The sequence below is a fragment of the Schistocerca nitens genome, chromosome 3, assembly GCF_023898315.1.
Source record: "Schistocerca nitens isolate TAMUIC-IGC-003100 chromosome 3, iqSchNite1.1, whole genome shotgun sequence".
Classification (NCBI taxonomy): Eukaryota; Metazoa; Arthropoda; class Insecta; order Orthoptera; family Acrididae; genus Schistocerca; species Schistocerca nitens.
Window position 1 is genome coordinate 875,194,035 of NC_064616.1, and position 25,491 is coordinate 875,219,525.

At 39.4% G+C, this 25,491-nt stretch overlaps 1 protein-coding gene across 5 annotated transcripts in view; it reads left to right on the plus strand.

The window, feature by feature from the left end:
- Positions 1 to 25,491, plus strand: part of LOC126248916 (formin-binding protein 1-like) — a 379,078-nt gene that overhangs the window by 310,104 nt on the left and 43,483 nt on the right. For 4 of the 5 annotated variants that reach the window (XM_049950407.1, XM_049950405.1, XM_049950404.1 and 1 more), the window contains exon 8: positions 18,570 to 18,697. In XM_049950407.1, the coding sequence (XP_049806364.1) occupies positions 18,570 to 18,697 (128 nt within the window). The remainder of the gene's footprint in view (positions 1 to 18,569; positions 18,698 to 25,491) is intronic. The other variant, XM_049950406.1, reaches the window with a different exon arrangement.

The window sequence follows — 25,491 nt, forward strand, 5'->3', positions numbered from 1 at the left end:
GTGTAAGGGTTTAGTTCCTCTTGTGTTTGCTTACACATCAATATTAACTGTTGTAAATAGTTTTTAAGCATTCAAACCATTCAGTGCTTGTCCCTAGTGACATCTGTTTTATAATGTTGCTTATCAAGTGTTACATTGTAGTTTTGTGTGTATAACTTGTATGATATTGCATTATACTTTGCACTGCCACTTTTCTGCCACTGATACTCTGCCCACAATATCTCTTTCGTATGCGCTACTAGGGATATTTGTAAAATTGAATGGTATTACCTTATTTAATTTGCCTTTCTTTCAGAATAATTACCTCTATTATTTGATCTTTATATACTTGGAAAGCACTCATAAAACCATTTTTGCAAATTTCTTCTGCAAGCTTGGTAATTTAATCATCATTATCCCTGCCCCCCCCCCCCCCCCTGCTATTTAGCAATAGAAAACTCCTTTCCATAAAGTTGAACGCTCCCTTGTGAATGCATAGTGAAATTGTGACCATACAGGGGGATGCTCACATAAGAATAAGAATAAGAATCTTTATTAGCCGTTCAGTATTTTCTTATACAATGGGCTTCGTCAATAAGTTCAATTACAGTATAGAGATGGTTATATTCTCTTAACAATGTATATATAAATCATGTGAAATTTAGTGTAGTACAATAGCACACATTTGGAATTTTATATATTATTAATTTTACAATAAAAAGGAAAACATTATACAGATTTATATTAAGCAGGGAGTATTCATGTTGATGACAGTATGTCATTATCATATACATGTTGATAACACTATGTCATTATCCTAAGCTATTGATACAAATTTAGGTCCTACTACAGGCAGAGGTACCTTTCTCTATGTTAAAACAGCAAATCTGCCATATTACAATCTTTAAATTCATCAACTGAGTAAAATGCTTTACCTTTGAGCCATTGACCCAATGTTGTCTTAAATTTACTTTTAGGTACTGTTTGTACAATTTTAGGGAGCATATTAAACAGTTCGAGGCCTACATATTTATAACTATTATGTATCTTAGACAGTCTAGAGAATGGCAGATCAATTGTGTGGTTTCGTCTTGTATTGTGGGTGTGGACAGATGACCTAAGGGGATATTGAGCTATGTTTTCTTTTACGTGTAGTAAGCAATAATAGATGTACAAACAAGGAACTGTCATGATGTTAAGTTTTTTGAAATGTTCCCTGCATGTATCCCTAGGAGATAAACCCACTACACATCGAAGAGCTTTTTTTTGCCATCTGAAAATTGATATTGAACTGGGAGAATTTCCCCAGAGCAGAATACCATAAGAAAGATGGGGGTGGATATAAGCAAAATATGAATGCAGCAGTAAGTTTTGGCTGACATTACTCCTAAGCTTATAAAGTAGGAACATAGCACGTGCAAGTTTAGAACAGACGTATGTGATATGTATATACCAGCTAAGTTTCTGGTCAATCATCATTCCTAGCAGTTTAATGGACTTATTTTCTTTGTTTGATACCTTCAAATTAAAGAATATTTCCTCAGTTTTTGTTTCATTTATGAATAGGGAGTTTGCACTAAACCAATAAACTGATTTTTCAAATATTGTATTATTTTTTTCTTGTACAGATTCAAGAGTCTGTCCTGAATTGATAAAAGTTGTATCGTCTGCATAGAGGACTGTTTTACAGAGTAAATACTGTGGCATATCATTAACATACACTACAAACAGGAAGGGCCCAAGTATGGAGCCCTGTGGCACACCTCTTTTTATTGTTTGTGGGTTTGATAGCTGCCCATTTACACTAACAAATTGTACTCTGTTGCTTAAGTAGGATTCTAATAATTTCAGGGTGTCCTCTTCCATGCCGTAGTGTCTTAATTTCATGATCAAAGTACTACGAGATACAGTGTCAAATGCTTTACTCAGGTCTAGGAGAGTAGCACATGAGATTAATTTATTTTCAAAGCCATCATATATATCACTAACAATATTTTCAACTGCTTTAACTGTGGATAGTTTAGACCTGAATCCATACTGTGAGTTACTTAGCAAATTATTCCTCTCAAAATAGTGATTCATTTGTTGGTGAACACAGTCTTCGATTATTTTAGATATTATTGGGATTAATGAGATAGGGCGATAGTTACTTTGGGCTGCTGGAGCTAAATACGCAGTACACATTTTTGACAGATTTTCTAAAGAACTAATGATGAGGTGTTTTGGTGAACTGTTGTGTTCAACTCCTCTGCAGCTTATAGATAGCATTATTCTGAATAAAGGTTCAGAGGAAATGTTTACCAAGACTTTAGCACCACGTGTTTCAGTACTCCTGTTATGATATAGAAAATGCCCCCCTTACCTTTTTAATGGACTGGAAATTTTTGTCCAAGACACTTCGACATTTGTTCTTCAATTTACACTTCTTTTTTAGTGGCTTAGATGAAAAATTATAATGTCTGTTTACAGTTTTGTTATTTATGTGGTGTTACAGAATGTTGTTAATTACAAGTGCAGACCTGCCTAAAAATTTATTTACGTGTCAGTATGGCATACATACATTTCTTTTTCCAAAATCTGACATACTCCAATAAAATGCTATTCATTGGCCAATGAAGAAGAGGAGCAGTGTTGTTATTACTCATCTGAGCTTCTGTGAACCATATGGTTATGATAGTGTGTCATGTGTTGCAAATGACAGTTGTAGCAGACTAGACAGTAAAAAATGGAGGTTTTGACTGGAATAGTAATAGCTAAGGCTTAGACTACATTGCATATATGTACAAATTTAAATATACACAATTAAATTGTCTATATGGAACCTCAGAACTACCAAACTTTTTAGTATCTTTTGTACAAACTAAAATGTGAAAAATTTACCCCAGTGGGAAACAGACTTTACTGCCTGATACAGGACTGTTTCCTTCAGCACAGCTGTTAGTTTCCTTGCTGCAACCAATAATAGATCAACAGTTTCTTCGCACAATTTATTCAGTATTCTGGAGCATGATATACCACTGATAGCTGTAAAATAATAATAATAATAATAATAATAATAATAATAATAATTACCTGCACTAACCACTTCTAGATTCCACTTTCTCCTCCTGAAAACAGAATAAATAAAATTAATGAATCTATTGTCACATAAAAAGGGCAAGGGGTTGCAAACCTGAAAATCTTGGAATTCTTAAAATATGCAGTGGTTCCCATTAAGAAAGTCCAAAACTGTGTGATATTCTGATACCCATGCCCTTTAAGATAAGATTTTTAGACGTTGAAGGTCCACTCCAACTGAAAGATGATACTGTGATTTGGTTGCAGTTACTGAAAAAATTTAAAATATTTTCCTGATTTACCAGCTGTTAAGACGACTGTATTGATTCTCACTTCTACCAACAATTACCTCTTTGATTTGTATACTCGGTGACTTTTTTTTTTTTTTTTTTTTCCCACTACCAATGCAAACTTATTCACCATGGTCCACCCAGCATTCTAGTGTCACAAAGTTCACATCAGTACTCAATTCCACATACTACTGTACCTGTTGTAGTCAACTGCCCACAGATGATCCCACTACTAGACTGAAAAATACCTTCTGCATCCATTGTCTCCAATGCCATAGCTATTTTTCAGTGCTTCTTAGTGTCTGTCAAAAATCACCCTCAAACAAAATTTGGCCTGTAGTCACAATTTGTAGTGTGTCAGAATTATTCGTCAGACAATTAAACAACGAATCATTTTCACTACCTCCACTTTTAGTAGTAATCTCCATTATGAACTCTTACTTTATAGAAGCTAGCTGCAATAACCCTCTGTATGAGCTCCTAAGTTTCAGAAGCTCCCATTAATATATTGTGAAAACATGATAGCTATAATTAAAAGGAAAATGGAACAGCTTTCTAGCTGTAATTCCACACTGCTGCACTTACCTTCCAGTACATTTAGATGGAGTTAAAACTATATGTTATAGAACAGTAGCCTGAAAACTTCAAACAGTAACCAAAATTTCAGTGTATTGTAATGTATTAAAACAAATTGCTGCCTCAGAATTTGTGATCTTAACAGCATATTATAAACATTCCTAATTCATTCATTGCGAAACAAAGAAAGAAAGAAAGAAAAGTAACAATAAGGAAAAATGCCCAATAGATTGCATGAAGCTACTAAAAATACAAGCTCTCCATATGATTTTCTGTCACATCTTCCACAGTCACATTTATGGGATACATGTAATACATCAATATCTTCATATTTGATTCTAAAGAATTTCTGTCTCCCTTCCTACATTTTTATTTATTTTTGAGTGTACTCTTCATCTCAGGGCTTGGTGTATGCATTATATAAGCAAAATCTGATGTTAATTTCTGTCATTTGACATGCACTCTTCAGTCTGACACTTAGACACTTTCATGGGTGTGTGCCCTATGCTGGCCCATATTCTTAGCAGCCAGCATTCAGTACTGTACATAATGCTATCTCAGCCAGAAAGTAAATAAATGTAGTTAAGAGAAGCAGGTGTGGGAGGGGAAAAGTGTGTGCTGCATCTCTCTATCTATTGCTGAAATTAGACTAACTATTGGATTGATATCTGTTGTCTAAAATATCATCTTCATTGTTACCATTTTTGTGTACCCTGCTTCTGTTGTTTAAATAAAAAAGTAAATAATGGAACCTCTATTGGGACAGTAATTTGACATGCCAGCTCAATAACATATGTAGTTTGTTATTTTAGTGGCTGTTTGATGCCATGACCAAGCTCATGGGGAGACAGCATAAATTTTCCCCTAAAATTGTCTGTGCAGCACCCACTCTAACATGTATGTGTACACTCGTAGCAGAGACATATGGTAGAGGTAACGTTTAAGTGTGCTTGTTGGCACCTTGTTACATAGGGCGAGGGAAATCTCTCTGACAAGAATACCATGGGTACTGGCTGGGAACTCCCATTAACCTAGTGTTGACAGTAAGTAGATCTGCCTTCTCAGGCCTTTTGTCCACACTCACTACATGTATGCTTCAGCTGCACTACCTCCACAAGGTTCCCCCTGGGCACTGATCGATGGTTTTGTTATGGTTGAAACCTAAAGGCAGGGCGTGGAACTGATAACATGTTCGATCTGTTTAATTCTCTGGTACAGTTTGCGATGAACCTGGGTTAGCAGAAACTGAAATGGTAAGTAGATATTCCTTTGCAGCATCTTCATAATCCTTCAGTTTTCCCCTTTTGAATTCAGCTCATAGCTAAGAAAACGAAAGTTGCTGTAGAAAAGGAAAGCTTAGTGTATGGGTGGTACGTAGATTTGTTAATGACAACTGGATTCTTCATTGAAAAGTGTTCCTTTTCACTATATTGTAGCTGTGACTTCTTTCTGACGAAAGTATTTAGGTGTGGAGAATTATGACCAATGGAAAAAAAAGGGGGGGCATTTTGTTTTAGTCTCTCATATTATTCAGTCTTGCTGTAGAAAGGTGCCTGATAGGTAAAAGAATGTACTACTTCTTCCTCTTTCTGTTTCAAATCCAACTATTATTACAATATTCCAATTTTAGTGCTTACTATTAAAACTTTTCTGGATTATGTTAATATACACTCCTGGAAATGGAAAAAAGAACACATTGACACCGGTGTGTCAGACCCACCATACTTGCTCCGGACACTGCGAGAGGGCTGTACAAGCAATGATCACACGCACGGCACAGCGGACACACCAGGAACCGCGGTGTTGGCCGTCGAATGGCGCTAGCTGCGCAGCATTTGTGCACCGCCGCCGTCAGTGTCAGCCAGTTTGCCGTGGCATACGGAGCTCCATCGCAGTCTTTAACACTGGTAGCATGCCGCGACAGCGTGGACGTGAACCGTATGTGCAGTTGACGGACTTTGAGCGAGGGCGTATAGTGGGCATGCGGGAGGCCGGGTGGACATACCGCCGAATTGCTCAACACGTGGGGCGTGAGGTCTCCACAGTACATCGATGTTGTCGCCAGTGGTCGGCGGAAGGTGCACGTGCCCGTCGACCTGGGACCGGACCGCAGCGACGCACGGATGCACGCCAAGACCGTAGGATCCTATGCAGTGCCGTAGGGGACCGCACCGCCACTTCCCAGCAAATTAGGGACACTGTTGCTCCTGGGGTATCGGCGAGGACCATTCGCAACCGTCTCCATGAAGCTGGGCTACGGTCCCGCACACCGTTAGGCCGTCTTCCGCTCACGCCCCAACATCGTGCAGCCCGCCTCCAGTGGTGTCGCGACAGGCGTGAATGGAGGGACGAATGGAGACGTGTCGTCTTCAGCGATGAGAGTCGCTTCTGCCTTGGTGCCAATGATGGTCGTATGCGTGTTTGGCGCCGTGCAGGTGAGCGCCACAATCAGGACTGCATACGACCGAGGCACACAGGGCCAACACCCGGCATCATGGTGTGGGGAGCGATCTCCTACACTGGCCGTACACCACTGGTGATCGTCGAGGGGACACTGAATAGTGCACGGTACATCCAAACCGTCATCGAACCCATCGTTCTACCATTCCTAGACCGGCAAGGGAACTTGCTGTTCCAACAGGACAATGCACGTCCGCATGTATCCCGTGCCACCCAACGTGCTCTAGAAGGTGTAAGTCAACTACCCTGGCCAGCAAGATCTCCGGATCCGTCCCCCATTGAGCATGTTTGGGACTGGATGAAGCGTCGTCTCACGCGGTCTGCACGTCCAGCACGAACGCTGGTCCAACTGAGGAGCCAGGTGGAAATGGCATGGCAAGCCGTTCCACAGGACTACATCCAGCATCTCTACGATCGTCTCCATGGGAGAATAGCAGCCTGCATTGCTGCGAAAGGTGGATATACACTGTACTAGTGCCAACATTGTGCATGCTCTGTTGCCTGTGTCTATGTGCCTGTGGTTATGTCAGTGTGATCATGTGATGTATCTGACCCCAGGAATGTGTCAATAAAGTTTCCCCTTCCTGGGACAATGAATTCACGGTGTTCTTATTTCAATTTCCAGGAGTGTAGATCTGATGTTTTTATCTGCGTTCCATGAGCTTAATCAACATTGTGAATGATTTCTGAGGTTTTGAGAGGTGTCCGATTTTTATAAACTAAATGTATTTAGACAGTAAGAATGCAAAACAAGGAAATCAAGTTGTTTGTGTGTTGATAATTTGTTACCAAAAAGAGGCTGATAACTATTTTCAGTGTTTTACTTCATGAATAAAATGGAAAAAAATACTGCACAAATTTGAGTGTCATTTTAAGACACCTTTATTTTAATATTTTATTGCTTTTTATAGAGAAATTATGTATAATTTGTGAAAAGTATGGAGTTACAGTCAGCCAATTTGGTCCTGTTAAAAGTGTGGTACTCTTGTTTTAAACAAAGTTTCCAAATTTGGAGAGGTTATAGTTTGTGATATGGGTAATTTTTTATTGAAGAAATGCGCTATAAGGAATGAGAGAGTATGTAAAAATGCTTTAAAATGTTTGGCTTAATATCCTTCAATAGCTGTCTTTCCATTTATTCAAATGGCAGTATGTGCCAGGTTTAAAGAACATGAACCACTATTTAATTTTAAAATGAACTTGAGTCAAAGAGAAATGATTCCATGTTTATGAAATTTGTTTAAATTTATTGATATGTGGCTGTATTGTGTAGAGCTGGGGGGGGGGTTGAGGGAGGGAGGGGGGTGTATAGCATTACTATCTTCGTGTAGATTGCTGACTGAGGGAAGCAGAAATCCTCATAGTTGATGGGCTATAGCTTATGCAGTGACAAGCGCATAGATACATTGTCGTTTTTAATTGTTTTAGTCCTGTGGGAGATGCACTCTTCACCACTTGATTAATTTATTACAGAGGCCAAACCGAGTCTGGTTCGCTAAACTGTTCTGTTGTGCGTTTCTTAACTGAGTCACTGTGTGAAAAGTTCACTGTTACAAGCACAACAATGAAATGTGTCTTATTATAGTAGATTCCTTATTTCAGACCATGAGTTGTTTGCTGAAAAATGTTTACCTTTTATCCCTGTAGAACTAATTGAATTTCAAAAATGTTGTTGGCACCCTGTGCTCTGTTTTTTTTGTATAGTTTTCAAGGTAAAAGTAAAAAAAAGGAAAAAGAAACAAGAAACCCACCTGAAGGACAGTGTCCATAATTAAGTGGGCTACCTAACTAGCTACATTGCCAGTGTACTATGGATGAACTAAGACATTTGTGTCGTCATAACTCTGTTGCAGATATCCCGTGGTACATCCTTTAATCCTGTCTGTTTCAAGTTGTGTATGAAAACTGTAAGCCATTTTGTCAGTTACTTTACTGGTATTTCACCTTTTTCTTCCTCTAGTTCCCAGTAAGCTTTCTTGTAAAATTCCAGCTACTTCATTCAAATAATGCTATTCTGCACCTGCTACTACTTTTTCTGCTCCCTGGCTATCAAAACCATAAATATATGCTGCTACTGGATGCATATTTCATTTGTTCCACTTTATACAGTTGCTTTGGTTGCACTGTTAATTACCAAAAATGTTTAGTAAATGTCTGTCTGTCCTGGAAATCTCTCTGTATGTCAAGTATATTTGGAATTTCGTTGTTACAGATTTGCAGAAACATTCTTTTATTTTCTACAAATTGTCTACATAGCATGTGCTTGAATTAACTGTTGAACGTTTTGTGCTTCCTCTTCATTTGACGTGCAAGTCGTCAAGAATTATTTCCGCAAGTAATATTTTCATGCATCATGTCAGTTAGGAGAAAGAACTATTATGCTCTTTGCAATAACAGTTTTCTTGTAATGATAGTGTTGTTCAGTATGATTAATTTAATAGATGTTTTATTCGATGTTCTTTCTTTCAAAAAAATTTTTCATTTTAACCCACATTTGAATTTTGCTGTGAGTGCAGTGTCATTTGTAAATGCTTTCCTGATACTGGTATGAAAGTTATAGTACATTATAAAGAAAAATATGAAATGTATCTGTCAAAAGGCTTTAAATATATGGATAAGGGATCTTCATTCCAGCATCAGAACAGGGTCTGAGGACATAGCTTTACTATGATATGTACCATGGTTAAGTACAATAAAATATCTTCTTATACAGAGTAGATTATGAAAACAGTTCCACAATAAACATCAGAGAGACAGATTATCAAAAGCATCAGACAAACGTAATATTATTGTTATTTGGCAAAACATTGCTTAATCTGAATTTTTTTAGTGTGTGCTATGGTGCAGAAGCATCCTATTGCACTGTTCATTGTTTTGGTATTTGAGATCAAATAGATAGTATTAGTTTTATGATTCATGTTGTTGTTTCTCAGGTTTGTGATAAAAGTGACTTATTTTTATGATTTTTTTCTTTTTTTTTAAATGGGGAAGATGTATTAGTGTGAGTATTGTAGTAAAGGAAAACAGGATAATGTTATAATTAAGCTCCCAGTTTGCAAAGTGATTGAGATGAGTGGTGTAACAGAAATTTGGTTACATCAATAAGGATTTATTAAGGTTATGTGACAAGTTTGTTTTGTTGAAGTTGAATGTTGATCGAATTCGAGTAAAAAAAAAAAAGAAATAAATAAAAATTGTGCAAATTTACATTTCATACACTATCTGTGGCTAGACATGCAATGTGAAATTGTTTCAATTTGTTGTTGCCATCATGCTGAGCTGTATAAAGATATTTTAGTTTACTTGGGGTTAGTGTCCTCGATTAGTGCCGTAGATATTTGTTAAACAGCATAGAAAGACCACAAGGTAGGTTTTAGTTTCTGCTATTAGATTCATGACATATTTTTGATAATTACCATATGCATGGATTAATGTGTGCATTCATTTACCTGCCTAGAAGTAGATTCAAAACTGTGTGACAGATGAAGTATGCTGCATGATATTAGGCTGTTTTCAATAGACAGAAATGCTAAGTGGATATAGTACTGTGAAATACCCATGACTTTGGTAGTATGGACTCTTCTGCATCATTTCATTTTAGACCACTATAATGTGAATTATCTGTTGTGAGAAATGTTTTCTTTGGTGTCATTTCTAGTATTGTGTATCTGTGATAACTAAGCAGCATTTTAGCTGCATGTATCATGGCATTCTTTTCACACATTCTCATCAGAGTTGTAGATGATGAGAAGAAAGTAATTTTTCCATGAAAATTAGACGTAATTTTAATTAATTTGTTTATTTTTCTTTTTCTTTCCTGTATGTTCTTTCTTTGGTGACTGGTTGCCTTGGACATCATGCCATTTCAGTAAGTATTGAGGCAGTGACACTTTCCTGTGCTGTGTCTTGGTACTGAATGTCTTGTGGCATGATGTTTGCAGCATGCTTCTTTGGTTTGCTAATATGTGAAGTTGTTAGCTTGTGGTTCATATGAAGTGATTTGTAGGCTTCCCCTCACATTTGTCCTCAATTTGTTAATTTGCCATAATCGTGTAGTCATACGCAAGAAGCTAATACACATGGCTTAAACAACAGCAGTAATATCTTACACTTCATGTTCTACAGTGCCACGATAAGTTCTGCTGCCTAAGGCATCTGTTTCAAAATTAAGAGATGCAGTTTACCAAATATGTTTACGTAAATTTAGATAAAATGGTTTCAATTTTGTCCTGTTCTTTCTACGTAAATTATTTTCTGAAAATGTGAATTAAGAGAAATACTGTTGCATTTTGGGATACCAGCAATACATTTAACTATTTAAACTACTGGTGTGTTAGAAATAGTAAGATTTTGAAAGAACTTTTAATTTTTTGCCTTTTTGGTTGCTATTGGCATTGTTGTGTCAGCTGTGAAACAACTATGGCACAATTTAAAACCAGATGTAGAATTTCATCTAAGGTATTGCCATCATGTGGGAATAATTGCTACAACATAGCTTTACATTTTGTTATTGAGTATCTGTAGTACAATGCCTACTGGATATCTTTAATACTTCATTTTATTGTGCATATAATTATTCAGATACATTGAAATTACGTTGGTACGTAGCACGATGAATGATGCGCACAATTTGGATCATATTGTCATGCTGTCTTGATGTCTTGTTTGATTGTAGTTTCACAGAGCTTTGTGTGCTTAATTTTGTTTTGTCTATTGTTTGTGGACAGTGGTTGTACAGTGATAAAATAATTTGCATTTTCATTTACTTCTGGTATCAGATATTAAAGACAGTTAAATTTCAAAAGATTGTTAACTGTAGAGTAATGACATTTGAATAATTATGTACAACAGCTGTGTCTGCTAACCTCTTTTGCTTTTCAGGCAACACTTTTGCTTTGTGTTTGACTAACCTTTTTCATCTTAGTTATGTTATAGTCTATGCTTGTAAAAAATTATGGTTTTATACTTGCTCTATGAAGTGCATTACATGTTTGTGTACTTATGCATAAATTCATGGTCTGCGTTTTTGAAATGGAAATAGGTTTTTCAGTGGCATGGACTTAAGGGAGGCCTACATATATACATAAAATGTAGGAGATGCTATTGCTTTTGTACATTCATTTATCATAATCTATGTGATCAAAAGTATCCAGACACCCCCAAAAACCTATGTTTTTCATATTATGTGCATTGTTCTGTCAGGTACTCCGTATCAGTGACCACAGTAGTCACTAGACATTGTGAGAGAGCAGAATGGGGTGCTCCGCAGAACTCATGGTCTTTGAACACGTCAGGTGATTGGATGTCACTGATGTCATATATCTGTACGCGAGATTTCCACCCTCCTAAACATCCCTAGGTCCACTGTTTCCGATGTGGTAGTGAAGTGGAAACGTGAAGGGACACATACAGCACAAAAGCGAACAGGCTACCTCGCCTGTTGAGTGGCAGAGACGCTGACAGTTGAAGAGGGTCATAATGTGTAATAGGTAGACATCTATCCACACCATCATACAGGAATTTCAAACTGCATCAGGATCCACTGTGAGTAATATGACAGGTAGGTGGGAGGCGAGAGAAATTGGATTTCATGGTTGAGCAGCTGCTCATATGCCACTCATCACATCGGTAAATGCCAAATGACACCTCGCTTGGTGTAAGGAGCATAAACAGTGGATGGTTGAACAGTGAAAAAACCTTTTGTGGAGTGACAAATCATGGTACACAATGTGGCGATCCGATGGCTTCCCATTGATGAAGAGCTATTCGGAGCTGACAATTGCATCTTTCAACATGTTCGAGCATCTGTTCATAATGCTTGCTTGTGGAGGAGTGGTTACATGACAATAACATCCCTGTAATGGACTGGCCTGCACAGAGTCCTGACCTGAATCATATAGAACACCTTTGGACCTTTCGTCAGCGCAGCACTCCATGAAGAATGGGCTGCCATTCCCCAAAAAACCTCCCAGCACATGATTGAATGTATGCTTGCAAGAGTGGAAGCTTTCATCAAGGCGAAGGGTGGGCCAACACCATATTGAATTCCAGCATTACCTATGGAGGGCACCATAAACTTGTAAGTCATTTTCACCCAGGTGTCCAGGTACTTTTGATCACATAGTGTATGACCACCAGCTGTAATGGCCACATGGTGTTCATTGTTTAATGACTGGTTACAGTCAGTCTTAAAATAAGCTGCAAATTACAATGTATTCCAGACATCCTTCAAGTGGAGTAAACAAATGTTCAGATTTTAAAGGTTTGTCCAGTATCGTTTAAAATTTTGTGATGCTCCCTAAATTCAAACTCTTTCTCTCATAGTGTCTCTTTATATACTGTTCCACTTGGGCTTCAGGCAGACAGCAGTTGAGCTTAACAATTCATATTAAATGGCAGTTCAGTTGCGTCACTAGTAAATGTCCAAAGTTAAAGATTGTGTTTGTGATGATATTCTCTTAGCACAAATAATTGAGGTAAATATGTAGATCTAAGAGATAAGCCCTGATCACAGTCAAGAGAAGGTTTTCTCTTACTTCAAAAATTAACAATTTGCTGGAAGTGCCCTCTGATATATTTCTGTCGTTTTCTTGGAGAGAGAAATTGAAAATGAAGATGGTGACATATCGTTGCACCCTGCCCATGTTATTAGGATTTAGGATTTGGCCTTTGTGCTTTGTAGATTAGAAGAGTTTTGAATTCATTTACAAATGCGCGAATTCTGTGCTGTCAATAGTATACTTTTTCCACTTAATCAGTTATGATTTTCATTGTAGCACGACGTTGTAGATACTGTGACAGCTCATAATTTCACTGCACATTGTGAACAATGAGGCAGAATGACTTCATAAGCAATGTCATGAGCATACTTCTCATTAGGTGTGAGATAGTTGCCTGAGAGTTTTCTCAATTCTTTGTGATTCTACCAACTTATTCTGAAGATAAGAGCAAGACCTGGCCCACATAGAAATCACTTTTTATACTGTTTATACTAGATTTCAGTAAAGAACTGTAATAAAAAGACCATGCTTATAAAAGCAGGGCAACACATACCACTTGTGCTGTATTGGTAACTTTTTTGAGTAGTATTATTTCCCAAAGTACACAAAAGGAAAATGCAGTTAATTTGCAACAACACTTCACACTGTGTCATTTCTTAGTCTCAGTCTACATACTTGTTGAAAACATGTGAGTAAGTACAAATAGTGTTACATTTTTACAAGTATTTTGAAAATTTCATTATAATGTAAGTGATTAATACATACCTTCGTGATAAGGAAACTTGATTTTCTAATGAAGTTTGCATTGTCAAAGAAACTCTTCCTAACTAGGACATATGGGAAACATCCTAGCCAATTCAAACTGTGTGCAAAACTAAAGTCAGCCTAATAAATGTTACATTATTTTCAGTTCACTACGACCTTTCATTAATTATTTCTCTCATGGTGTAGTAATTTATCTAAAGAATAGAACTATTTGCTTTTTATGTTTTAACAGCTGCATGTTTACTGGTACTAACTGAAATGTACTTTTTATTGAATTTAATATACAGAATTGCTGCCAGTAATTGGACTTTTTGACATTATAAAGTTTTTTTTTTTGCAAAGTATTATAAAAGTGTGCTGTCGAGGAACAAATAAAAATCATTTCTAATTAGTGCTATTACTTCTTCACTCTTTATGATCTGCATTTTGGATGCGAGTCTTTCACACTGGTTGTTGTATTTCTGTTGTTTACCATACACCTATGCTCTTTGGAAATTAAATTCTAAAGTATCCCATTTTAAAATGTAAATACACTCATGGGGGCAAGAATTTCCTTTGTTTTTTTGTTTCCTTTTACTTCAATTGACACATTCATGCTATCACATTGCAAACTGCAATTGCTTGAACACACTGAAACTTTGTGAGTATATAATTTCCAGCATGGTGTAACTCTAGTAGTACTGTTTATATCTTTAGCTGATGGATGTTCTTGTAAGTTTTCTACTGTATCTGAAATTGTAAGCTATGGAGTTGGATACTGAATATGATGTAGGCAGTTTTAATTACAAAACTGAAGTGTCTCAGTATATGTCTACTGTCAATAGGAGCCTTGCACCTTACGTATTGTTGGTTCTCTTGAACATTTGGAGCTGAGTGCACCTTTTGCAGCAGGAGGCATTGTCTTTCTGTTTCATTCAACAATGCTAAAGTGCTACCATTCATGCCCCTTTACATAAGACAAGGGCAGTTTCTGTTCAGTTTTTGAGTGGAATGCAGTTGAATTGTATCCAGAATATATGAACAGTCTGTAAATGTTGATAAAATTTGAGTTTGAAAATTTTCTTTTAAATCATAGGGCAATTGGTTTATTTGTGGGGGGGGGGGGGGGGGGTGTAATTCCACACAAAATGAATAGATAAATCAGTATCCTCAGTCAGTAACATCCATTGGTGAGCACATTGTTGTTTGAATAATTATTAAAGCTGCCATCAACTGTTGTAGTGTGACCATTGAATTTGGAAAAGCAATAGTGCAGTGGCAAACTTCATTGTGAAAGTGGAACTAAATTTAACTGCTAATATGAGCATGGTTGGATCTAGCCATTGTTAGTAAATGTTTTGCTTAAAGTAAAGCTGTCATCAACCTGAAGGTTGATTTCAACATAGAAATGCTTTTCTGGACAGGGTCCTATTAGAGGTGGTAAGGAGTTGCCTTCCTCTCATTTTTGAACTGACTTACCCAGCCATTTATAGACAGACATACAGTTTAATGAGGATTCTGAACCATGGTGCAACTCGGCATTTTTCACGTCACAAAAACATTGGCATAGCTGAGCAAATTGACAGATAAAAGTCCTCAGATTGACCAGAGCTCGAACCTAGTTTGCAGGGTGTATATGCCCAGGGACAGCCGGGAAATCTGAGAAAAACTTGGGATTTTTTTAGAACTCCTGGAATTTCCCTTTGATTTAGTTTTCAGTTAAATTTTTGTAATTTTGACTGGTAACAACTTATACTCTAATGAAGAATTTTACTTTAGCCCAAATAATACTGCAGAACAAAACATAAACAAGAGAATAACATTATATTAATTTAAACCATTAACTTTCATATTTGGATGTTCACTCTACTTAACAAAGATGTTGATATTTGCTGTGTACATAATGAGTCCTATGCTCTGAACATCTGCTGAGCTATGTATGATTGGCTGACAGACACTGTCATAATCTCGATTTCAGTGCTTTGGAAGCTACTGTGCTTTAGTTGGTGGAATTTGTATGTACTTTCGTAATACATAAAATACACAGTGTAAATGTTGCCACGCATCAAAGATCTTTCCAAAACACATTGTTTTTTGCTTGGTTTCATTTCCTAAAGTACCAGGAAGTTCTGTGCCGATGTATAAAATCTTCACCATTCAAAGGATAGTTAAGTTTCACAGCTCCATGGGAAATTATATTGTCACTTAACAGAAAAAAATGTACTTTCCCCAGTGGTATAGTGTATTTTCATCTGGAGAAAAAGTGTAGTTTCGCCCAATAAAAAGTGTATTTTTAACTGAGAATCTGGGAAAACTAAATGATATGAACTGATATCATTTCAAAGCAATTTTTTTCACCTAAAAATTAAGAAATTTAATATTTGCAAAGAAAAATAGGCATTTTTGTTTTAGGCAGCTAGATCATGTTTCTTACTAAGCTCCTTCTCTCTGTTAACCTTCCCTTACCAATGGCCAATTGTCCCAAAGAAAACTGTTTTGATTAAGAATTGACAAAAATATAATGGAAGGGAGGCTACAGTGATTCACATACTGATTAGTTTTACTTACCATGAGGAAAGGGTCAACTATCTGATAATGACAGTAAGACGTCAAGGGTTTATAATGTGCAGTAATTCAAATAACGTACAACGCCTTACTTTCATAACTGAATCATGAAGGAAGAATCTAAAAAGAACTCTTCTGTGACTGCATTACAACTGTTGTAAACAATACAAGGTGTAGAGGTATGTGGTAAAGAGTACTAGGACTGCAGAGGAGGAGGAGGAGGAGGAGGAGGAGGTTGATGTTTGCCAAAGCTGGACAAAAGAGTAAGAAAATATGAAAATTCTGATGTAATTTGGGATCTCTGCTGGATGTTCAAATCGTTCTCGTATGATATTTCGATGGCATAGCTCACTTTCTTCGGTAGGGTAGTGCCTGAAGAAGACAGTAAATTACACCATCAAAATATCATGCAAGAACAATGCGGTCATCCAGCAGAGATCCTGATTATTTAAAATTAAAATTCCAGTTTTGGAATGAAAAAATGAAAATTATGCAGGAGGGAGGAAAAAGCAAATAACAGTGTGTGCAAGCAGTTTGTTAGTGATGGAGAAAACAAGACAGTTGGTGTGAAGAGAGCCAGAGATAGGTGGGTTGAGGAGGCAAACAGTGGAGAAGGAGATGGGGAGAGGGAATCACTCGGGAAGGTGGTGGAGAGAAGAGGACATTGGAGGCAAGAGTCTGGTAGAGGGGAGGGAATAAGATGGAATGAAATTAAAATCTAAGACTAATTTTGGGAGATACTTTGGTGAGGAAGGGGAAGGTTGGTGATAGGTTCCATAAATAACAGAAAAGTTAAAAAACTAGAATTCATCCCATGCCTTTTATTGCATATTGTCCATTGAATGTTTTGCACTGTCATGATACACAAATGTTGGTTATGTTACCTTTGAGTAGAATTTTCTGTAACAGTGACTTGGGCATTTCCCCAAATGCTACACACACAGTCTTCTGTATTACATCAGCTTCATCTTTTGTCATGATACCAAGAGCTTCCCCTTGTGACTGCGAATTTTGTTTCTGTGGTTTAGTACTTATCCAAGTCTCACTTCCAGTGAATGCTGTCTGGAAAACGTGGCGAGGACTTAATGTATTGGACACCATTGACGGTTTCTGTGATATCATTAACTGTTAACATTATCAGATCCTCAGTGAAACATTTGTACCCATCGATTAAACAAAGAGTTTCTCACTTCTTTCTCATAAACCTTGCAGTGAATGTCAGGTACTGCCATAATGTTTTATTCATTCGGAAATTGTAATGCTTTCTCATTCTTGTGTGAGTTGCTATTTAGCTTCTCTTTCTTTACAAACATCACTCACACTTAGCTCATGACTAAATGGATATGATTTGTGTCCTGAATAACAACCCTTGCAACATACTGTTCAAACTGGCAGCCATATAATGGTATTTCCAGGGTCTTTAAACATATCGTACTTTCCTGATGACTCATTGTATTGTGTACAGCCATACTTCCTTTGCACTGACTGTTTGTGCCATAACAGTAATGGACTTCTCATCATTTATGATGACTGCTTCAAAAACTAGTGGGGAAACATAGTACAGTCTCAACTTTTTCTGTCTGTGATTTTAACCATTTACCCCTGAACTCCACAAACACTGATGTCAGAGAAAATTTCAGAAAACCAAATAAGTGTGAATCTATTAGTAAATGCTCAGTTCGACATACTCTTAGCTATAGAATGCATTTGAAGCTTTCATAAGAGTGTGGCATATGATTCGAGGAAGTCAACAATTTTCCTGTGTAGAGTGTCATAATGGAGATATCGTTTAAGTTGTTTGGACAATATTTTGTTCTTCTTTTCCACAGCAGAAAAATAAATCATAAACAGTGAAGCAAGTGTTATGTTATAGAGGTAGTGGGAAGTTAGTGCAGTCAAATCAAATTATCACATTGTGTGTCTCATACAATGAAAGATTGTGACGCTGCCAGATTTTATATCCAATATTATTTGTTTCTGTCCATGACAAAAATGGTTTGCATACATAAAAATGCTGAGATTTATTCTTATTATCATGGATAGTTGTTGAAGATGCTAAATAGAGGAAATGTTTGCATAGGTGAAGACAGTAGGAAATGCCATTCACTACCTGAACTAAGAAATCACTAAAACAACACCCTGTACATTAATGATAGTGTAAGTAAATAACTGCTAATTACATAATGACTTCACAGATTAACCATTTCTGACAACAAAATATTATTTGTGATATTAGCTTATTCACCAAAAATGCAAATTGGTTAAATAATATGTTAAAAATGCAATTGTAATTATTTTTGGTGGGATTGCCAACATTATAATTTAAGTAAATATCATCATTCACATTAGTTCTTATATGTAGTACATAATGAACTCAATTTATCTTATCTCTCCACAGAACAATTTCTCTGCAAATGCTGACAATAAGGAGGATTACAGTGATCTGCCACCAAATCAAAGAAAAAAGAAACTACAGCAAAGGGTGGAAGAGATAACAGCAAAAATTCAGCAAGAAACAGCTGCAAGGTAATGAAAATGAATAAATCGCAAAAATCATAATATCAGTTATGTCCTCTTCAAAAGATGTTCAAACATAACAGTTTACTGCAGTATAGTAGGTTAATGATATTCAGGCCAAGATTATCTTACCTACTTTGTGGTGACAAATATTTTTATTCTGATACGTGAATAATGGGATAAAATAAATGGTGTCTTGCATTGCCTAAACACAAGAGTATGTCTTAGTATCTTTTGTTAAACAGTCAGTTTATGCTTAACAATTAGGCCTTAAGCCTGTTCTCTGCTGTTCCTGGTACCCTCATCATATAAGAAAAGAAACTTTGACACTGTTTTAGAGCCTCCACAGATAACTAAGCATTTTTAAATGTAACAAATCAGCTGCAAAAATTATCAGCAATCACAACTACAACCTAGTTGTCCCACAATGCTTGTGCTTTTTGTTAAAAAGTTGTTCTACATACATAATATGGAAATCCATAATCCATCATGAAAATTTCTTCGGTTGCAGTGGGTAATGAATGAGTGAGCAAAGGCATGATTTAAAATACCTCACAAATTTTTATTCACTTCTTGCAGACAGTTTCAGTCTCTCTTGTTAGTATTACATATTCCACTGAGTAGAAACAAAGCTTAATTTCATCTGTGCCCAAAAATCATTGCCTAAAATCACTGTGTAATTACAGACTGATCACCATATTACTCCTTGTAATTAGAATAAATTGTTCACTGTCAACTAATAAACTGTACACCTCCTCAGAGGCACACTCAAGGATTGGAAAGTGCTGTGGGTTGGTAGTTAATACATTGGTGCTCAGGTTTAGAAAAAAAAAACATTGGTTTATTTGCTCATGGGGATTACATGGCAAGGATTACCAGGAGGATGATAGAAGATAACTCCAGTAGCCACAGAACCATCTCAAAGGAGAGGGGAAAATTCAGGGATGGAGTATCTTATGCTTCTGCATTCCACAGTTCTTTTTGGGTCAATGTCTGATAGTGTCTGTCCTCTTCCATCTGTCCCTTTTCCAATCTTCTGCACCTTTTCCCCTCTGCTGCACCCCTGGGAGGCCAACATCTGTTTTAGAAGTAAGTTCTTGGCCACCACGGGACTGCAATCCTTGCTGCGCTACTTCTCTTTCCATGCTGCAAGTCTGTCCTTCTACTGTTCTTTTTTTCCCTTTGCCTTTCCATTGGGTGGTCTTCCTGGTGCTGATCATGCTTGGATTTGCTTTATGATTTTGGACACTTATTTTTTTTCTCCCTTCCTGTACTTCATTCAGTTTTTCATCCTTCACTAAGTGGTCCCCATTGTTGGGTTTGACCCACCATTCCTATTCCAAATGTTACTTAAGTGTAAACCATGTGTGGAAGGTTGCCCAACATGGTGTACATTCCACCTTTTGTGCCTTTCTGTCTTTGTACCCCTCCTTTCTGGCAAAAATAATACATCCAATACTTAACGTGGTAGCCTTCCAGTTGTGGGGTGGTCATAAAGTACCTGCATGGCGATAGCCCCTCGACCATGCAGACCATGCAGGGATCACACTATTAGTCTCCAAGCTGGAAACTTGATGCATGTGCCTGTCCTGGCTGGGGCATGGGGACTCTGGGCAATGGCTAATTGGCCAGGGTGGTGTTGCCTCGGCACCTGTGTGGAGAGTTCACATTCGGAGTGGGTGGCACCAAGGCAGATGACTCGTAAATGAAGCAGCTCAAACTTTCTCCTGCTGGTGGCCACAAGGCCCCAGCAGTTTCTCCTGAAGGAAAGAACTATTACAGTGTGGGGAGGTATGATCCTGCATTGTTTCCTTCACTGGCTACGCTATGGTGGGGAATGTAGGGCTGAGAGACTAGAGGAGAAATACTCCCCACAATACTTAGTTTGGTGTACAACCAATGGGGATTCCTTTTTGGCCACAAAGCCATTTTTCTTTGTTGTTGTGGAGAGTTTTAGTGAATCAGCAGCAATTTTGAAAATGAGAAGTGGTTCAGTTGTGATTAAAATGGCACCTCTGCTCAGTTGCAGGCATTGTTCATCTGTGTCAAGCTTCGTGATGTTCTTGTAACTATCATGCCCCCTCCCCCCGGAACAGTCTCAGTATGGTACAGGACGTCATCTTCCTCTGAGACTTCCTTTTACAGACTGATTATGAGTTATGTGCCAGTTTGGAGTGACGGGGCATGCATTTTCTCCATGGTGTCCCGTGGGGACCAATACACAATAGGATTGATACTGAGGCCTTGATCTTGGCCTTTGGAGGTGAGTCGCTGCCTGAAGAGGCTAAGGTAATCATGTATCGATGAGATGTGAAACTGTATGTTCCCCCTTTCATGCAGTGGTTCAAATGCACGAGATTTGGGCACTTCTTTGGAATGTAGCGCTCAGCCCTATCTGTAGGGATTGTAGGCATCAGTTGCACATGAATGCTCCGTGTACTGCTGCCCATCTGTGTCGACTCCATGGAGTGCCTTTTCCCTGCTCACCAAACTGCACTGTCCTCCATTGAGAAAATAAAACTCAAGAATACAAGACTCTTGGCTGTCCTGAGTATCAGGAGACCAAGAAGTGTTTCTTTGCTTGCATACTTTATGTATGATGATGATGATGATGATGATGATGATTCCTATGGCTACAAAGATGTCCTTTCTAGCACAGGTGCCCTTGTCCTTTGTGTCCTCTACATAGAGCCCCTAGGGGCTATTCGTCTACACCCACTCCCCTGGTGGTTAGGGGTCCACCTTCTACTGTTTCCCACATCCCAAATTTGAGAGACCCACCCACCGGGGACGTCGATCCCCCGACTCCCAGCTAGAGAGGCAACACCCTCCTCTGGTGTGTCTCACCAAGAAAGGACTGATTGGGAAGCTTCCCTCCCGGGATTCTGCTGATATGCAGCTGGATACCAGCCAGTGGCTGAAGGAGCCACAGGTTGTCGGTTGTAGGGCTTTGCATTCCTCCTTTGTTCCTGAAAATAGGGCAGACAAGTCCTCGTAAACATTGAAACCATTAAAGGACAGGAGGGACAAAAAGACCACCTCCAAGATGGAGGAGGATTCGGTGGTTCCCAAGCCAGTGGACCATGCGTGTTCAGTCTCTGTACTCGAGGTGTTCATGGTGGCACCTGTAGTTCCGCCCCTCCCTCCTACCGTTCACACACACACACACACACACACACACACACACACACACACACACACACACTCTGCTTCAGAACCCAAGTGTATTGATGCTGATTCTCATAACCCATGGCACCAGGTGACCCTAAGGCCCGTTTTTAATACCAGTGCCCCCACACATTTCATTGTGGCATATGGATCTTATATGGCGATTGACCTTTCCATTTGCAGCGCTGGTCTTCTCCCCTCCACCCATTGCAGAGTCCATGATGATCTGTGTGACAGTGATCATTTTCTGATCATCCTGTCCCTCCCTCAATATAACTTGTTGGGTATCCACTCTGATGGCTCTCAATGATGCCTACTGGGATGCCTTTGCCTGTGCTGTTGCACTTTGCTCCCCACCATGTGGATGTGTTGCTGCAGTTGTCCAAAGCACAACTGCAGCCATTTTGTCGGCAGCAGCTTTAGTGATCCCCTATGCCTCGGGATTCGCCCCTGGCACCCCTCCCCCATCCCTCCCACCTCAGTCCTCCAGCAGAAGACAGTGTATAGATAGACTTTAGGAAATGCCATGGCTGTTAGAGATCACAAGTGGGCTCTCCAGTGCCATAAGTGACATCCATTGATGGAGCACCTTCTTGCCTCTAAGTGGCTCCCTGCCTGAGATCACCACCTAATAAAATAACTGAAACAAGAATGCTGGGAATGGTGTGTTAATACTGCCGGACCGCATACCCCTCCTTTGCAGTTCGGGCAGTGCCTCTATGGACACCAGTCCCCCACTGGTGTCTCCATGAATGATGTTGGCCACACTGACCCAGATGCTGCCACCAAACAATTTGCTCTGCATTGTGCTCAAGCCTCTGCAGCTGAGAATTATCATGTTACATTTCATGTCCTCAAACAGTGGGTGGAGTGAATTCACTTATCTTTCAGTACACATCACCTAGAGCCGTATAATGTTCTGCTTAGTGAGTAGTTATTGCTCAGTGCCGTAGCCCTTTGCCGTAACACTGCTCTAAGGCCAGTCTGCATCCACAGCCAAATGCTTGGACACCTATCTTTGGACTGCCAATGTCTCGTCTTTGTCATTTTCAACTGTATGTGGAATGAAGGAGAGTTCCCATCTCAGTAGCTGGAAAGTGTAATTGTCCTGGTACAGGAACAGGGTAAACACCCCCTAGTGATGGACAGTTATTACCCAATTAGTCTCACTAACATTATGTGCAAGTTACTCGAATGTATGGTAAGCTGGAAGCTGCGTTGGTACCTTGACTCTCAGGGTTCTTTTGGCTCTATCCCAAGGTGATTTTCATCAAGGCTGTTCCACTGCTGACGATTTGGTCTGCATGGAGTCTGCTATCTGGTCAGCTTTTGCCTGGCATGACCAGCTTCTATATGACTTCTTTGGCTTACAAAAGGCTTGTGATACCATATGGCACCATCACGTCCTCATTACCCTACTGCAGGGCTCCTTACTGAGTGTGCCCCATTTCTAGTGGCTAGCAATGGTCTAGCTGCAGCTGTGGAGTCTACAGTGTCACCCTCTCTGTATGCCGACAATGTCTGCATTTGCTATTGCTCCTCCAGTGTGGGTGTTTCTGAATTTTGACTATAGGGTACCATACGGCAGGTGCAGTCCTGGTCTCTCACCCATTGATTCCGGTTCTTAGCCACCAAGACATGCATCTTGCAGTTTTGTCACCATTGTACTGCCCATCCACTACCAGATCTGTATCTTGATGACCAATTGCTTTATATGGTGGAGTTTTATTGCTTTTTGGTACTTGCCTTCAAAGCGTTGTTGCTGTTGTTAAGGTGTGGACATGCTGGTCACACCTTAATATTCTTTGCTGTCTCCATAACATCAGATGGCGTGCAGACAACTCTAGAGTTTTGCGGCTTTCCAAAGCTCTGATACAGTCCTATCTTGATTATGGGAGTGTATCCCAAGGCTCAACATCACCTTCAGCAGTGCAGCAGTGCAGATGTTGGATGTGCTACACCATTGTGGGGTATGACTTGTGAAGGTGCCTATTAGACCAGCCCTGTGGACAGCCTACTCGCAAAGCTGGTGTCCCTCCACTACAGATCAGGCACCAACAACTACTGCTCAGCTATGCTATACTCATTTGCTGCCCCCCTGAGCATCCAAACTAATGTGTCCTTTTTTCTGGTAGGGAGATCCACCTCTCACAACAAAGATCAGGGGCTGTGGTCATGATTGCAGTTCACATACAGTGTCTCTGCTCTGAACTCCAACTTTCCCCACTGTAACCTCTTGGCAGGGAGCACCCGCTTATGCCACCATTTGTGTACAATGTCCTCGGATGTGTTTCTACTTATCCTTTGGACCAAAAGACTCCGATGACACCACAGTTTTTTATTGCCTGTTCCTGGCTGTCCTTGGTGCATTTCCAGGATCAAAAGTGGTACAGCTCTGTGGCCGATGGACTTTGTCTGGACCCCCATGTCACGTTGGGATGCTAGGGAACTATTATGCTGACCAGTTTGCCAAGTTGGCTACCAGAATGCTGACTTAGGAGATAGGTGTGCCAGAACCGAATCTTCATTGGACTCTATGCCTTCAATTGTTGAAGGTCTGAACACTAATTGCTGTGTCCTGGTTTCTCCAAGCACACTGCGAGCAATAAAGGGTCCATGACCATGTCACAGTCTTCCTTTTTTGTTTCTCACAGGGAATCTACCGTTCTCTTCACATTGGCCACACTTGGCTGCCACAGGGCCACATCCTATGACGTAAGGATCCACCCCAGTGTTGGTGTGTTGCCTGTTTGACGGTGGCCAACACCCTACTGGACTGCCACAATTTGGCCAGCCTGTGATGAAACCTTAAATTTGCTAACCTGCTGCCTCTGGCACTAGTGGATGACATAAAAGTGTGTTACCTGCTTTTAAGTTGTACTTGGGAAGTTGAGTTTCTATTCCTCTTTGTGAAGGAGGGTATACTGGCCTTGTCAGCCGCTCTGACTCTGGATCAATTGCTGCCCTTTCCAACTTTTTAATTCTTCTTATTCTTTATATCTGTCATTGGTTTACTTTCATGTTGCCGGTGTTCTCTTTACTGAGATTTTATCAACTTGTTTGTGTTGCTAGTTTTCTTGTGGTAATGGAGGGTAAGAACGTACTGGTCAGATGCAGAGGGTGTGTCTCCCACCTCATACATTTCCCTGGGTTGTCCAATAGCTTTCTGGGTGGAGCAGCTCTCCCACCTGTACCCTCTTACCCACTCTCATTTCTTCTTGCTTCTGTTTTGTAGTTTTATTGATTCTTTGTTACAATCAGGTTCATCAGGATTTGTCTTCTGTGTTCTTCCTCTCCGAGGAAACTTCCCAGCTTGCCCCACATAGGATGGAGGGACTGATGACCTTTAAATTTGATCCTTTTAACACCATCAATCCAATACAATCCCTCTCCTGCATCTTCATCCGTCCTCTCTCCTACAGCTTCTCCCCCCCCCCCCCAACCGCCTCTCACCGGCAGCTTCTCCCCCCTCCCTCCTGCAGCTGCCCCCCCCCCACAATCTCTCCTGCAGCTTCTTCCCCCCCTCTCTCTCATGCAGCATCTCCCCCCATCTCTCCTGCAGCTTCTTCCTTCCCCCCCCACCTCTCTCCTGCAGCTTCTTCCTTCCCCCCCACCTCTCTCCTGCAGCTTCTTCC